The 14,557-nt window shown below is 38.3% G+C and overlaps 1 protein-coding gene across 1 annotated transcript in view; it reads right to left on the bottom strand.

Annotated features, from left to right (window-relative positions):
• Positions 1-14,557, bottom strand: part of LOC126175039 (transmembrane protein 198) — a 174,940-nt gene that overhangs the window by 3,255 nt on the left and 157,128 nt on the right. Inside the window, exon 5 of the mRNA XM_049921541.1 lies at positions 4,936-5,099. Within this exon, the coding sequence (XP_049777498.1) occupies positions 4,936-5,099 (164 nt within the window). The remainder of the gene's footprint in view (positions 1-4,935; positions 5,100-14,557) is intronic.

Raw genomic sequence — 14,557 nt, 5'->3', positions numbered from 1 at the left:
CCAACTAAAAGAAAAATCTGATCATGTATCACTGTTGGACTTTCACAAATTATTCCTTCCAGAGACAAAAATTCCTTGTTGCAAAGTTGTGTGTTATGTCATCTTTGTTTGGAAGCATGTAAATTTGTGAACAGTTATTTTCAAGAGTAAAGCACACAAAGAATAAAAGCAGAACCAAAATTTCAGATAAACATCTTGAGACTACAACCACTTCACTCGAATCTAAGATTGATACATTAGTTCCCCAGATTTGTAATTACTTATGTATATAAAATTATTAATGAAATTTTATATATAAAATGAATAAAGAATCATAAATTAATAAATTATAAATTACGTTAATGTGTTAACTATATACCTTCGACTGACATATTTTTTTCTGCTCTCAGGGGTCATTGTTAGTGTTTAGTATATTTTGTGAGTCCCTAAAATACTCATCTTCTTCCAGTGTGGCTCACATTAGCTTAATTGTTGGGCAACCCTGCTCTAGGTAATGGTCAACAAGTGTCCCTAAATGTACACATTATTTAATGATTTGAAAAGTGATACATACAGACATATCAAACTGGTTTGTTTACATTCAGTAAAGACAGATTACAGCATTTATGTACAGATGTAGTGAAATAGTGACTAGCTATTTTGCTGGCAGCCATTACCTACAAACCTATGTACATTTCTGGCACCATAGTATGTTATAATAAAAGAGAATATTTTGCTGTGGATAACACAATGTTTCATGACTGTTATTTTATAATAACCATTGTCGCACCACCCAGATGGCACTTTTCCTCTCCGACAAGACCACGCCTACCAGAATCCAGTATTTAAGTCAGCACAGGGCTGGTGTGAGTCAGTTGTAATTCTGTCATAGTATTGATGTAATGGAAGTGCATGCCAGTCAGTCTAGTGCTTGGTTCTTGCTTGGACTTGGTTTATGGTTGTTTACTCTTTGGTCTGTGTTAGTAGCTGACTGGGCTCTAACATTGCTAAAAGTGGACTTTGGTTGAATTTTGAACTTAAAGATAGCTTGTGCTGTTTGGGAATGTTCTGTCACATATCTCAGTTTGTTGAAAAAACTTAGGTGACTCTCCATTAGTTTTGAGTGTAGATCACCTTTACAAAAATGAGTCAATGGGGAGGATGAAGAGTTAGAATATTAATTAACCCACTGGGTCTGCCAAGCTCACAATCTTATGGAAATCAACCATAAGACATTTTTGTCAATTACTGCAGAGGATTTCTGTTCCAGCGCAAGTGTGTAGTGACAGAATTTTGTTCAAGAATGGATAGAACTCTGATCCCATGGCTGTACTGTTGCGTGGAAATAACAGATCACAAAAAGAAATATGTGACATTGCCTAGGGTGGAACACATAATGAACTTGTTGATCTGTAGAGCAGTGGAAGAAGGTTTTACAGAATGGTGTGTCACATTAGGAGATGTGGCACACAAATGGGCATGTGTGAATGGTGAAATAGTATGGAGGTGATGTTACGAAGTTTCATTGGTTAGGGCTTCAATCATTAGTTTTGTACAATAATAAAATGAACACAAATAATCATGAAAACAAGTATTGGAAACAAATCACTCTTTCAGCATATCAGGGCTTTTTGGAGTAGAAGGCTTTCTCTGAAGATTAAATGTTGTAACAGTAGCAAATTACAAAGTTGGAATCTTTGGAATGAAAAGAAATGGATGTGTAAATTATTTTCACCAGTTAGTTAACAAGAAGCTCTGCATCACTTGAACTCCTGATATGTTTTGATGGAATAGAGAGAACTGAGAACATACAGGATGTCCCTGGTTTCAAAATTAAATATCTCAAAAACTGAGATTGATAGACGAGGGCAACAAATGGATGTATTGCGAAAGGTGTAAGAATTTTATATAGAAGTTTCAAAATAGTTGAAAAAGCTGCTAACAGATGGCTCTGTAATCACCATATGTATTGCCTATAAATAATATGCTATAGCTCGGAGTGATCACTTCCACGGCTGAAACATGAAAGGAGGGCAGCATACTGAAGAAAGAGGTTGAAATCATGTATTCCATCGAACAACATGTTTTTCTGGTACTGGAACACCACAGGTTAGAACACAGCCCTACAGTAACTAGATGCTGTTTTCAGTCGTGATTTAATGTTCCAAAAGGATCTGAACTGAAACCATTCACCAGATCTTCATCAAATTCCATTGGACAGGCAGCATGGCTGATGATTTAATGAGGAATGTTGGCTGCAGGTAAACTTTTGTTGCTCTTGAAAATGTCACTATGGTTTCTGGAATTATTCAGCAAACTTCAAGGAAATCCATTCAAAGAATTGCAGCAGAGAGGGATTTAAAGTGTTCCACCACACAAAACATGCTGAGACAGCCTGCACATGTTCCTATTCAAAATCAAAAGCCACCAGGCCATACCAATGTGGTCTGTGCAACAGAAAGCTGCCTTTGTGAACCAGATTCTCACAATGATTGATAATGAAGGATCTGATGATGTCTGCATCTGATTCACAGATTAAACACACTTACACCTGAATGGAGTTATGAATAAACAGAACTGGTGATTTTGGGGTTTTGAAAATCCCCATCTGTGTGAAGGGAAACCACTGTATTCTCCTAAAGTTACTGTTAAGGCTGCAGTACACAGCAAAGGCATTGCTGGCCCTTTTTCATGTGAGAAATGATCACTAGTGAACACTATGTTGCAAAGTTGGAATAATCTGTCACCACACAGCTAGTGTTGGAGGATCAATCAGGCACAAAGTGGTTCATGCTTGATGGGGCCAGACCTTATCATCCCAAACAGATGTTTCACTTTCTTGAGGACAAGTATAATTATGCACTTTCACTGTATGAGCTGCAAAGTATCATCACCATCTGTTAGCAGCTTTTTGAATTACTTCAAAACTTCTGTATAATTACTGTACAAAATTCTTACCACTTTTACAGTAAACATATCTTTTGTTGCAATTGTTTATTGCTCTTAGTTTTTGAGATACTTAATTTTGAAATCTGGGACTGCTTTATTGGACACCCTGTATAACTAATCACATGAACTGAACAATTTATATTTGGATCTGGTGGTCTGATTTGCATGAGAGAACATGGATATTATTCATGGTGCTGTATATGGTTTGAGTATTTCGTCAAAGAATGATTTTGGTGACATCAGCATTTTGACAGATTTGATGCAGCCTACCATGAATTCCATTTCTGTGCCAGCCACCCTCTTCATCTTCGAATAACACTTGTATCCTGCATTCTTATTTATTTGATGGATGTATTCCAATATTTGTCTTCCTCTACAGTTTTTACCATCCACAGCTCCCTCTAGTACCATTGAAGTTATTCCTTGATACTTAACAGATGTCCTATCATCCTGTCCCTTTCTTATCACTGTTGTCCTTATGTTCCTTTCCTCACCAATTCTGTAGAGAACCTTTTATTCCTTACCTTATCAGTCCACCAGATTTTCAACATTCTTCTGTGGCAACACATCTCAAATGCTTTGATTCTCTTCTGTTCTTGTTTTCCCACCATCCATGTCTCACTACCATACAATGCTGTGCTCCAAATGTACATCCTCCACGTTTTGCCAGTGCTAATCTGCTTTTGATGACCTCCTTGCTTCATCCGTCATGGGTTATTTTGTTCCCCAGGTAGGAGAATTTCTTAACTTCATCTACTTCATGATCACCAACTTTGAAGTTAAGTCTCTTGCTGTTCTTATTTCTGCTACTTCTACTTTGCTGGCAGTAAACCACAATAATGGCTGAAGTATGTACATATTGTTGACATACCTAAAAAGTGATGTATTTCAGCATAACAGTACAAGCAATCCTCATGTTTTGCCAATGCTGGTGACAGGTAATTTCCTTTCAAGAATGCTGCCAGGATGTCACATCCTCTTGACACAACATTTTTACTTTGTAGTTCATTGTCATCAGGTGCTCACTGGTAAACTGAGACATGCATCAGGGAGTGCTAGATGATGATATTGAGTTATGCTGTTAAAATATTGTGTCAAAAAGACACAGAATTACTGCAGCATATCCAATAAGATGACATTATATTACATATTACAAGATTACCCATAAGTATCTCTGGAGTTTAAAATATGAGTGAACAACTGCAAAAGAAATGCATGCCCCCCCCCCCCCCCCCAACACAACACACACATGCACAAATGCAACTCACACACTCACTACAGTTGCTGGCTGGTCAGGCCAGACCCTCAGCAGCCAGAGACTGTGGTCGTGTGTGTGTGTGTGCATGTGTTGTCTCAATGAAGACCTTGTTGGCCAAAAGCTCACTTTCTGACAGTCTTTTTGTTGTATCTATCTGTGACTCAGCATCTGTGCTATATGATGAGTAGCAACTATCCTTTTCAAAATATTGTTACATTCGATCCTGGGTTTCCCATTTTTTAAATATAGAATCTCTCCAACTTTTTATTTGTGATTTCCACCATGACGTGAAAGCAGAGTACACCTCTAGAAGGCAAGAAGATGGTATACACGGGAGATACACATGCATGTTGTCTTCTAAAATTCATTAAATATAACCCAGTTGTGAACAGTCTAGCTGATATCTGGTTTCATATCTCATCAGGAGTTCCAAAGGCAAGAGTGGTGGTAAAACAAACTAACATTGGCTGCTACTTTCAACATTCATTGTGCTTAAAGGTGAACATTAACTTAGCTGAGAAGCATGAGGTGAAGAAACTGGCTGTTGCATTACTGAACCAACTGGCATTCAGCTGGAGTAACTGACTACGACAACAGAAACTTACGTTAATTTAGTTGGATATGGGTTTGTAATCCACTCATTCAAAATACAGGTCCATTGCATAAGCCAATGCACACCTCAGTCATTTTCAAGGTTTACAGTTTTATCAGAAGAGTTAGAGAGCTTTGTACAAAATGAAATTTCTCACCTGGCATATGACATCGCCATGTGCTGTCCGTACCTGATAGAGGTACCGATACTTGTTTTGCCTCATTTCTGCCCTTTGCTCACGTGTACGGGGCACTTGCCCTGCTGGACCGCCACTGCGCATTCCTGGCCCTCCCGCATGGTGATGCTGTTTCAGATATGCTGCTACAAATAAATATAATACTGATCATTATGAGAATAAGGTTTATGGTTAAGTACATATTTTGGAAGTAAATTAATGCATACAAAAAGTTAGTAGTAACTTTTCTTTATTTAAGGATCCTGGAATGATAAACAGAAAGAGTAATATTTGTAAAATTACATCAAGTGTCACACATCATATTCCAAACATTCCAGCACGATGCACACCCTTAAGGCTCATGTGACAATTCAAGTTACATACTAATCAACTGGAGTAGCCATTGCAAGCTAATTATCTTAAGTATACTAACAACTGATTATATAAGGCATTAGTCTAGTCATACTGATTATTTTGTATATTAAGAGGTATTACTCCAAAAGAAGCCATTGCTCTTCTTGTTACTCTGCTCATTTGCAGTTCTTATGTGCTGAAAAAGATATTAACAACATCTGAAAACTAATCTAAGCTCAGCTTTAAACATCCCATGATAGTATATCAGTTGTGTCACAAGTACAAGTTTATGGTAAAGCCATGATCATACATTTATTTACCAGGTGTACCGGTATGAAATGAGCGTTTTTTGTGAAAATAAAACACTAATTTTGAATTTAAAAGTAAAAACATTTTATTCAAAGTACTGACCATTGCTTTCTATACATTTTGACCACCTTTCTGGCAATTTGTGGACACCACGCCAATAGAAATGTTCGTCTTTTGAAGCAAACCAATCAGACACCCAATTTTCGAAGTGTTCCTCAGCCAATGCTTGTTCCATTGATGAAAACCAATGGTAGTCGGAAGGGGCCAAGTCTGTTGAATATGGTGGGTGGGGTAGCAGGTCCCAGCCAAGTGTTTTGATTGTATCCTGAACTAGTTTTGCTTTGTGTGCAGGTGCATTGTCGTGTAAAAAACTTACTTTGCCATGTCTTCTGGCCGATTCTGGTCTTTTTTCAATGCATAGTTCAAAATGATCATTTGTTGTCTGTAGCAATTAGTATTCACAGTTTCACCGGGTTTTAGAAGCACATGATATGCCACACCTTTCTGATCCCACCAAACACAGAGCATTGTCTTCTTGCCGAATCGATCTGGTTTTGCAGTCGATGTTGATGGTTGTCCCGGATTAACCCATGATTTTTCCTGTTTAGGGTTCTTAAAATAAATCCATTTTTCATTGCCAGTAACAGTTTGATGCAAAATTGATTTTGTTTCATATCTTTGAAGAAAAATTTGACAAATGGTCTTTTGGTTTTCCATCTGTCTTTCATTCAATTCATGTGGCACCCATTTTCCACACTTTTGGATCTTTCCCATAGCTTTCAAACTGTCAGAAATTGTTTGTTGTGCAACTTTTAGTATTGCTGCCATTTGCTTCTGACTCAAAGTATCATCTTCATCCAATATTGCTTGCAATTCGGCATCTTTGAACTTTTTTGGTGGTCTTCCACGTTCTTCATTTCTTACATCAAAATCATTATTTCTGAACCATTGAAACCATCTTTTGCATGTTGCTTCTGATAGAGCATGATCACCATATGCCTCAACAAGTATTTGATGTGACTCTGCAGCACTTTTCTTTCAAATGAAAACAAAAAATTAATGCTTTCCGCAAATCATCACTTTCTGTTACAAAATTCGACATTGTTAACATGATGAAAACATATGAAGTTGTTTGTTCCATGACTTGATGTATACTAAATAATTTTGACAGATGTCATACCAACCAAAAAAAAAAAAAAATTAAGGCTCATTCACAACAAATGTTCCCTATCGACACATTTGTATCCTAACACTCATTTCATACCGGAACACCTGGTATTATTAGGAGCAAGTGTGCAAAATGTTTACAAAAGCAAAAGCTGGTGCTGTTTGCGGAAATTGCAACCCTGTCAAGGAGTCACCAGAAAGTAATGAAATTTGTAGTGTGTTGTCTATTGGCTGCATTGTGAAGTGTTAAAAAAATCCAAATTTTTAGTGTTTCACTCCAGTTGAACCAAGTATTTTTTACTTCACTTAAAATGCCTCCAGTCATATTAGTTTCATAAAGCAGTGCGGTGCTGAAACCAACCTTTGGGTTGATCACTTACAGTCATACAAAGTAGTAATTAAATGTAATGAGTAATAAAACAGTATTACATGCTCAAACCAGTATTTGATGTAGCTGCCCTGTGGCACAATAGGAGCTTTCATGAGGGCAAAGTAAAAATTCTCAGGAATGAAAACAATGTCTTGTTTTAATAAAGAGTTCACACAGATGTACAACAAGGTAATGGCTGATCCTCAGTTATTTTTAACTATGTTCTATAGGGTTGGGAAAAGGTAACAAAAACATTGGAATAAATTGTGTAGCATTATTAGATGACTTTGCTACATTAATCTTTTAGAAGAAATAGCCAATAGGAAAAGCTTAAGAATTCCTGCCAAAAAAATTACAAACATTAAAAATGCAACAAAATTTCTGCAAACATATATTAGCAAAATTTAAAAGATTAAAAAAAATTAAATATCTTGGGAAGATGAAATGAAATGTCGTGTGACAAGAGCCTCCCGTTGGGTAGACCGTTCGCCTGGTGCAAGTCTTTCGATTTGACGCCACTTCGGCGACTTGCACGTCGATGGGGATGAAATTATGATGATTAGGACAACACAACACCCAGTCCCTGAGCAGAGAAAATCTCCAACCCAGCCGGGAATCCAATCCAGGCCCTTAGGATTGACAGTCTGTCGCGCTGACCACTCAGCTACCGGGGGCGGACTCTTGGGGAGATAATCAAAGGGAATGGTTTGGAAAAAGCTCCATTAGAGGAAAGGGTTCATAAAATGGGAAGTACTTATGGTATAACTAAAAACTTATATAACAGACATTGCCTGTCTAAAAATGCAAATTAAGGCATTAACATACTAAAGAGAAGCCATAATGTATGCAAGGAAACGTGTAACATTAAACTATAATATAGATTAATTGTAAATACTAGGAAGGTAAATCATTAAAAAAAAAAAAAAAAAAAAAATATTAGGCCCACAAAAAACTATGGACTGTTGTAAAGCAACACAAGCAACACAGCTGTGCCTTTTCAGAGCATCAGAAGAATGGGACCTCTCCCCAGGTGACTGGGATGAGACAGTAATTCCTTAGTTCATCTGCTGCTAGTCTCTGACCAATGGTGCAGGACAATGGTATGTTGCAGAGTGTCCATTACTCATTCTCACATGGCAGGTGCAAATGTGATGGGCTTATGATGTGCTCGGTGCAGAGTATAGTTATTCTCTCTTTGGTTGTTAGAAACAGGTGACTAGAACCATGATAACGGGTATGCCTACCTTCACATTCCCACACAGTTCATCGCCACACCACTGCCACATCTGAATGCTCCACAAATCTGGATATTAGATGATTCAACCAACTAGTCAATTGAGACCCATTACGTGGCCCTTTCACACTCTGTCAGGGGCTGATAATGCTGTCTCACACAAGTACATGACATCTTCAGTTGTAACCCCTCTCATATATAAAAAGTATTACTGGTAGATTGCTGGCTACCCCTTCTGACAACAATGACAGTACATCTGTTTATGTGACAGTGCTTGTAGTTATATGACAAGAGGAATACATTCTGTTTAAGAATCTGAATTCTAGTACTTATCTGGTTGGTGTGCTGATCTGCTTCTGATTTCTCCAGCAGTTTTCAATAGTTGGGCTGTGGTTTATTTATTTATTAAACTGGACACAAGATGTTTTCCATTTATTTATTTCAAAAACCCATGTCATCTCTTCATTACTACTGTATATCAATCACAGTATATAAAAACACACAGTTTGCTGTGTAACATTGCCAAATGTCAAAGCATAACAAGCTTCTAGCTTCCACCACTGACATCTCTCTCTGACTGACTGACAAAGTACTTTCCCTCTGTACGTACACAAAAACAGACACTTTCTGATATGTGGGTAATGCCGCATTTACTAGTCAATTCAACATTTTGTTTTAATAACTTTGATTTCAGAATTATATGGTTGTTTGCTTAGTTGTGTTTAGTTTTTATAACGAAGTGATCAACTGAAAACATAAGAGAAATTGGCATTTTTATGTATTTAATTAATCATGTCAAATTTTGTCATTAATTGCTCTTTGAATTGATGTGTAATAGATTTAGAAATATAAATGCAGTTGTACAAAAACGACTGTATTTTGTTAGCACTAATAAACATTTTAAAAAAAAGTTATAACCCATTCTACTTTTCCTCTGAACGTAAATACGAAAACTGCAGAGAAATTATTTTACAGAGATATGGCATTTTTCTATTATGTGATGAAATCAGTTTAATTATGTTGTGGGTTATATCTCCTTGCACTGATAAACTCATTAGTGTTTTTTTGTATACCTGATATGGTGTAAATTTGGAAATGTAGTCATAATGTGAAGTTAATGGTGTGGTATTGGTCTCTTTGTTAATAGTAAAAGAAGGTGTTCAAAGGGCTTGTTTCATTATAATGTCCTTCACATTGATCACTTAACATCTGACACTTTTCATGCCCTTTTTATAACCTACCAAGCCTGGTAACAACACTGTACATCAACAACACAAATGCACTCTGGTGGCCATTCTATCTGTCATACGCTACAGACGCAGGTTCGAATCCTGCCTCGGGTATGGGTGTGTGTGATGTCCTTGGGTTAGTTAAGTTTAATTAGTTCTAAGTTCTAGGGGACTGATGACCTCAGATGTTTAGTCCCATAGTATAATTTATATGCTCACCTACGGTGCATACGTATACAAAGTTATATTGACGTCCAAACACGTCTTCCAGGTGCTTCACTTTTTTTGTGAGCAGTGCAGTTTTGTTTCTGGTATGAAATAATGGGCTGTCATCACAGTATAGTAGCAAATCACACTCCAAAAGAAGTTGAGGTCTTTTTAAAGTGACCTGAACATTCAAAAGGCATTTAATTTCACATTAGCTTTCCATCAGCATTCAACAAAAGAGCGCTAATCTTGTACAAAACTTTCTCATACTTGTTTCTTCAAATACAATGTACCATACTCCTACTTTTGATCTGCTGGTAGTTCATACACCTTCAATATTTTTATCCATATTATTTTATGCACTCTCTTGATGTTTTTATCTATGGTTCCAGTTCTAGTACATCAATAGAAGAATGGGTATGTCTCAATACCACTGCTCATTTCATAGTGTTGAAAAAAATTGGGCAACGCACTTTAATCACCTCAAAAACAGAAACAGAGTCTTTATAAATCTTCACTAACTTCTGATGAATGTTATTTGGAAATTACTTCATCAATAATAAAGGATTTTATGACAGATCAGTATTTCAGTAATAGTGTGTACATTATTACAATACATAATTACAATAAAAGGCCAAGTAAGCCAAATTGCTTCACAAATCTAGTTGATTCTGGACTTGTGTTATTGCGCAGCACTTATCTGCCCTGGCTGAGAATTTTTCACATTGTCCTCATAGAGAATACTGCATCAAGGCATGTATGTTCTGAATATGCACCCAATACATGACATACCAGCTAACCTCTATCTTTAACTATTTTGAGTATTGTATGCTTGCCTCTCAGTAGAATTGTGGACAAAATTAATGGCTGCTTCCTTATTTTATCCATCTAACCATTGTATCCCACAGATTCTGTCATGACAGAAAACCTCCAGTGACATGTAACAAGTCAAGTTGTAAGCATAGCCTAGTACACACGTTGTCAGAGCACTAATAGTCATAGAACAATGGTTATACAAATTTGTAACATGAGACACTTCCTACAGTGGACATCACGTACTGCAGTTAAAATAAATCTTCTGTTATCATATTTAGATTATCAGATAATTTGTAGAGGTAATGGATAATTAAGCATGCATTTGATTATCTTTGGGATTTATAAGGATTTCCAATTTCTTACTTTCTTTCCTATGGAAGCTTGTTGAAGATGGACATACTAGAATAATGAACCCCATTCTGAATACCAGTCAGGAAGGCAAAGTCAACATGAAAATTATTTTTGCTCTCAGTATTATGGTTGTGCCAGTTGCATTATAAAAAACACTGATTTTTATTAATAATTATAAATATTGTTCTGGAGAAAATGCACTGGGAATTGGTGTACGAATTCTGAAATCTATGAAGAACCTTCTGGAAGACATATTACATTACACAATATTGCTGCTGCTTGCTTTTGCTGGATAGCTACTGAATCAAAATAATGGAAGACGTATTGTAGCACAAAATGTGCAAAATGAGCTTTTTGATTACTTATCTGAGTATTGGATCCATCTCAGCTTGTTATCCAGCTAGATATCACGAAATGTTGCACATATGATAGACAAAAATATGAAAACACCAAAAACACAAGATACTGTCATGCCTAATACAGTGTAGAAAACCCATTGGCATTCAGACCAACTTCTAGCCATCTCGGAATGGATAAATGCAGGTACTGTATGGTTCCCAAGGGATTCTTATACCATTCTACCTGCAAAATAGCAGCAAGTTCAGGTAATGATAATGAAGTTGGATAGTAATTATGCACCCTTCTCTCCAAAACTAGACAAAGTAGACTAAATAATAACAATATTATGAAAATGATAGATTACTACTCACCATAAATATGACACATTGGGTTGCAGACATGCACAACAAAAAGACTATTGCAAATTGAGCTTTTGGTCAAGGCCTTATTCAGAAAGGAAAACATAAACATGCACACATTCACACAACAAGCACATTCCACACACAAGACCACTATCTCTGGCTGCTCTGGCCAGAATGCAACTGTGTCATATTGAATGGAAGCAGAAATCCACCAACCATCAACAGTACCTGCATTTTGACAGCTGCCATCCCTTCCTTCCTCCCAGGGACAGCATATCTTCAGTGGCAGGATCTCCCTTGTACAGTATGCTGAACGTGTCACAAAGAGCTTCACAGAGAGGCACTATCCACCAGACCCATTCTACAAACAGATCTCCTGTGCCATATCCCCACACACCCCCAGTCTTCCCACCACCTACAAGAACCAGCTATAAAGGACTGCCGTATTTGCCACCAAATACCACCCTGGAATGGAACAACTGAATGACATCTTTCTTCAGGTCTTTGATTATCTATCATCATGCCCTGAAATGAGGCACTCCTGCCAAAGATCCTTCCACCACCCATCCAAGCTTCACAACATCTTAGTCCATCCCCATGCCATTCCCAATCCGAACCCCTTGCCACAGGGACCATATCCCTGTAGAAAACCCACATGCAAGTCCTGCCCAATTGACCCACTGAGCACATCCTACTGCAGACATGTCACAGGTTTATCTTATCCCATGAGAGGCTGGGCTATCTGTGAAAGCAGCCACATCACATACCAGCTATCCTGCAATCATTTCACAGCTTTTTATATTGGTAGCAACCAGCTGTCTGCCAGGATGAATGGCCACAGCTGAACTGTGGCCAAGAGCAAAATGGGCCACCCTGTTACACAACATGCAGCTGAATGCTTCATGAAAAGGATAGATTGCTATGCTTGATTTCAATGTCTGCTTCACAACCCAGGCCATCTGGATCCTCCCTTCCACCATCAGCTTTTCTGAACTGTGTAGGTGGGAGCTATACTTGCAGCTCATTCTCTGTTTCCAAAATCATTCTGCCTCAGTCTGTGGTAATGTGCTATCCCCACACCTCAACCCAACCGTTTCGGCCCCTCTGTCCTCTTACCTTCTCCCAGATCATATCCCCATCACCCTCAATGTGTGCTGTCCTCTGCCAGTGCATCCACTGGTATTTTCCCCCTCTCTGCTGCTCTCCTGTTCAGCCCCCCCCCCCCCCCCCCCTGCACGCTCTGCCAGGCAGTGCTGTTTTCTCTCCCCATACCAATACCTTGTTGTTCCTCCCTCTTCCTCTCCCCACTCTGAATTACTGCTTTCATTTGATGTGACAAATTTGCATTCTGACCGGAGTGGTCAGAGATAGTGATAATGTGTACACGAGGTGTTTTGGTTGTGTGAATATGTGTGTGTGTTTTCCTTTCTGAAGAAGGCTCTGACCTGAAGCTCAGTGTGTAGCAGTCTTTTCATTGCGCCTGTCTGCAACTCAATGTATCCTTTATGGAGAGTAGCAACCTATCCTTTCCATAAAACTATTGATATTCTAATCTGGATTTTGCATTGTTTGAATACTTAATAATATTGAGATGTGGTGAGAGTGGTGACCAGTGGAGATGGAAAAATTGATCCTTATGCACACAAAGCCAGTCATCAATAATGTGAGCTGTGTGAACAGGTGCCCTGCCCTCTTTGAATACAGCATCACTACTGTGGAACAAACATTCTACTGTGGGATCGGCCTGATCAGCCAAATTGGTCACATAATTAATCTTTAGCAGTAATGTGACCTTTCAGAGTAATCATGGGGCCCATGGAATACAGCAGTATTGCTGCCCAAATGCTCAACAAGCCCCCACCATGTTTCACTCTTGGGAAGTAAACTTGGGCAGAAGTGGGAAATAGTGTGAAACAAGACTCATCCAATGAAATGACTTTCTTCCATTGCTCCACAATCTAGGTTTTATGGCTTCTGCACCACATTTTCCTGTTACAGACATTTGCATCACTGATGAGTAGGCCTGGAATGCCATCTCATCCTGCAATTCACTGCTAATTTAGCTCCTTTGTGTTGTTTACATGCTGTCATGGTTCACAAGTGTGACATTCAGTTGTGCAGAACCTTTTGCAGCTGTTGTTCTCTAATTTATTGTCACAGTCCTCTTCAATGACCATCTGTCACAAACACTTAACACACACTTTCATCCAAGTTGTGAGTCAGCGGACAATGTTTTTCTGTTTTCCCTATATGTGGTATAAATCTTCAATACAATCCCTCTTGAAACAATAAACACTTTGATTCCCTTGGTAACAGGAGCACTGACAATGCAAGCACCAACGATTTGCCCACATTCAAATTCCCTTAGCTCTGATATAATACATACAGGGTTATTACAAATGATTGAAGCAATTTCACAGCTCTACAATAACTTTATTATTTGAGATATTTTCACAATGCTTTGCACACACATACAAAAACTCAAAAAGCTTTTTTAGGCATTCACAAATGTTCGATATGTGCCCCTTTAGTGATTCGGCAGACATCAAGCCGATAAGCAAGTTCCTCCCACACTCGGCGCAGCATGTCCCCATCAATGAGTTCGAAAGCATCGTTGATGCGAGCTCGCAGTTCTGGCACGTTTCTTTGTAGAGGAGGTTTAAACACTGAATCTTTCACATAACCCCACAGAAAGAAATCACATGGGGTTAATTCGGGAGAGCGTGGAGGCCATGACATGAATTGCTGATCATGATCTCCACCACGACCGATCCATCGGTTTTCCAATCTCCTGTTTAAGAAATGCCGAACATCATGATGGAAGTGTGGTGGAGCACCATCCTGCTGAAAGATGAAGTCAGCGCTG

The sequence above is a fragment of the Schistocerca cancellata genome, chromosome 3, assembly GCF_023864275.1.
Source record: "Schistocerca cancellata isolate TAMUIC-IGC-003103 chromosome 3, iqSchCanc2.1, whole genome shotgun sequence".
In the NCBI taxonomy this organism is placed as follows: Eukaryota; Metazoa; Arthropoda; class Insecta; order Orthoptera; family Acrididae; genus Schistocerca; species Schistocerca cancellata.
Note: the sequence above shows the minus strand (reverse complement) of the source record. Positions and strands in the feature narration are given on the sequence as shown.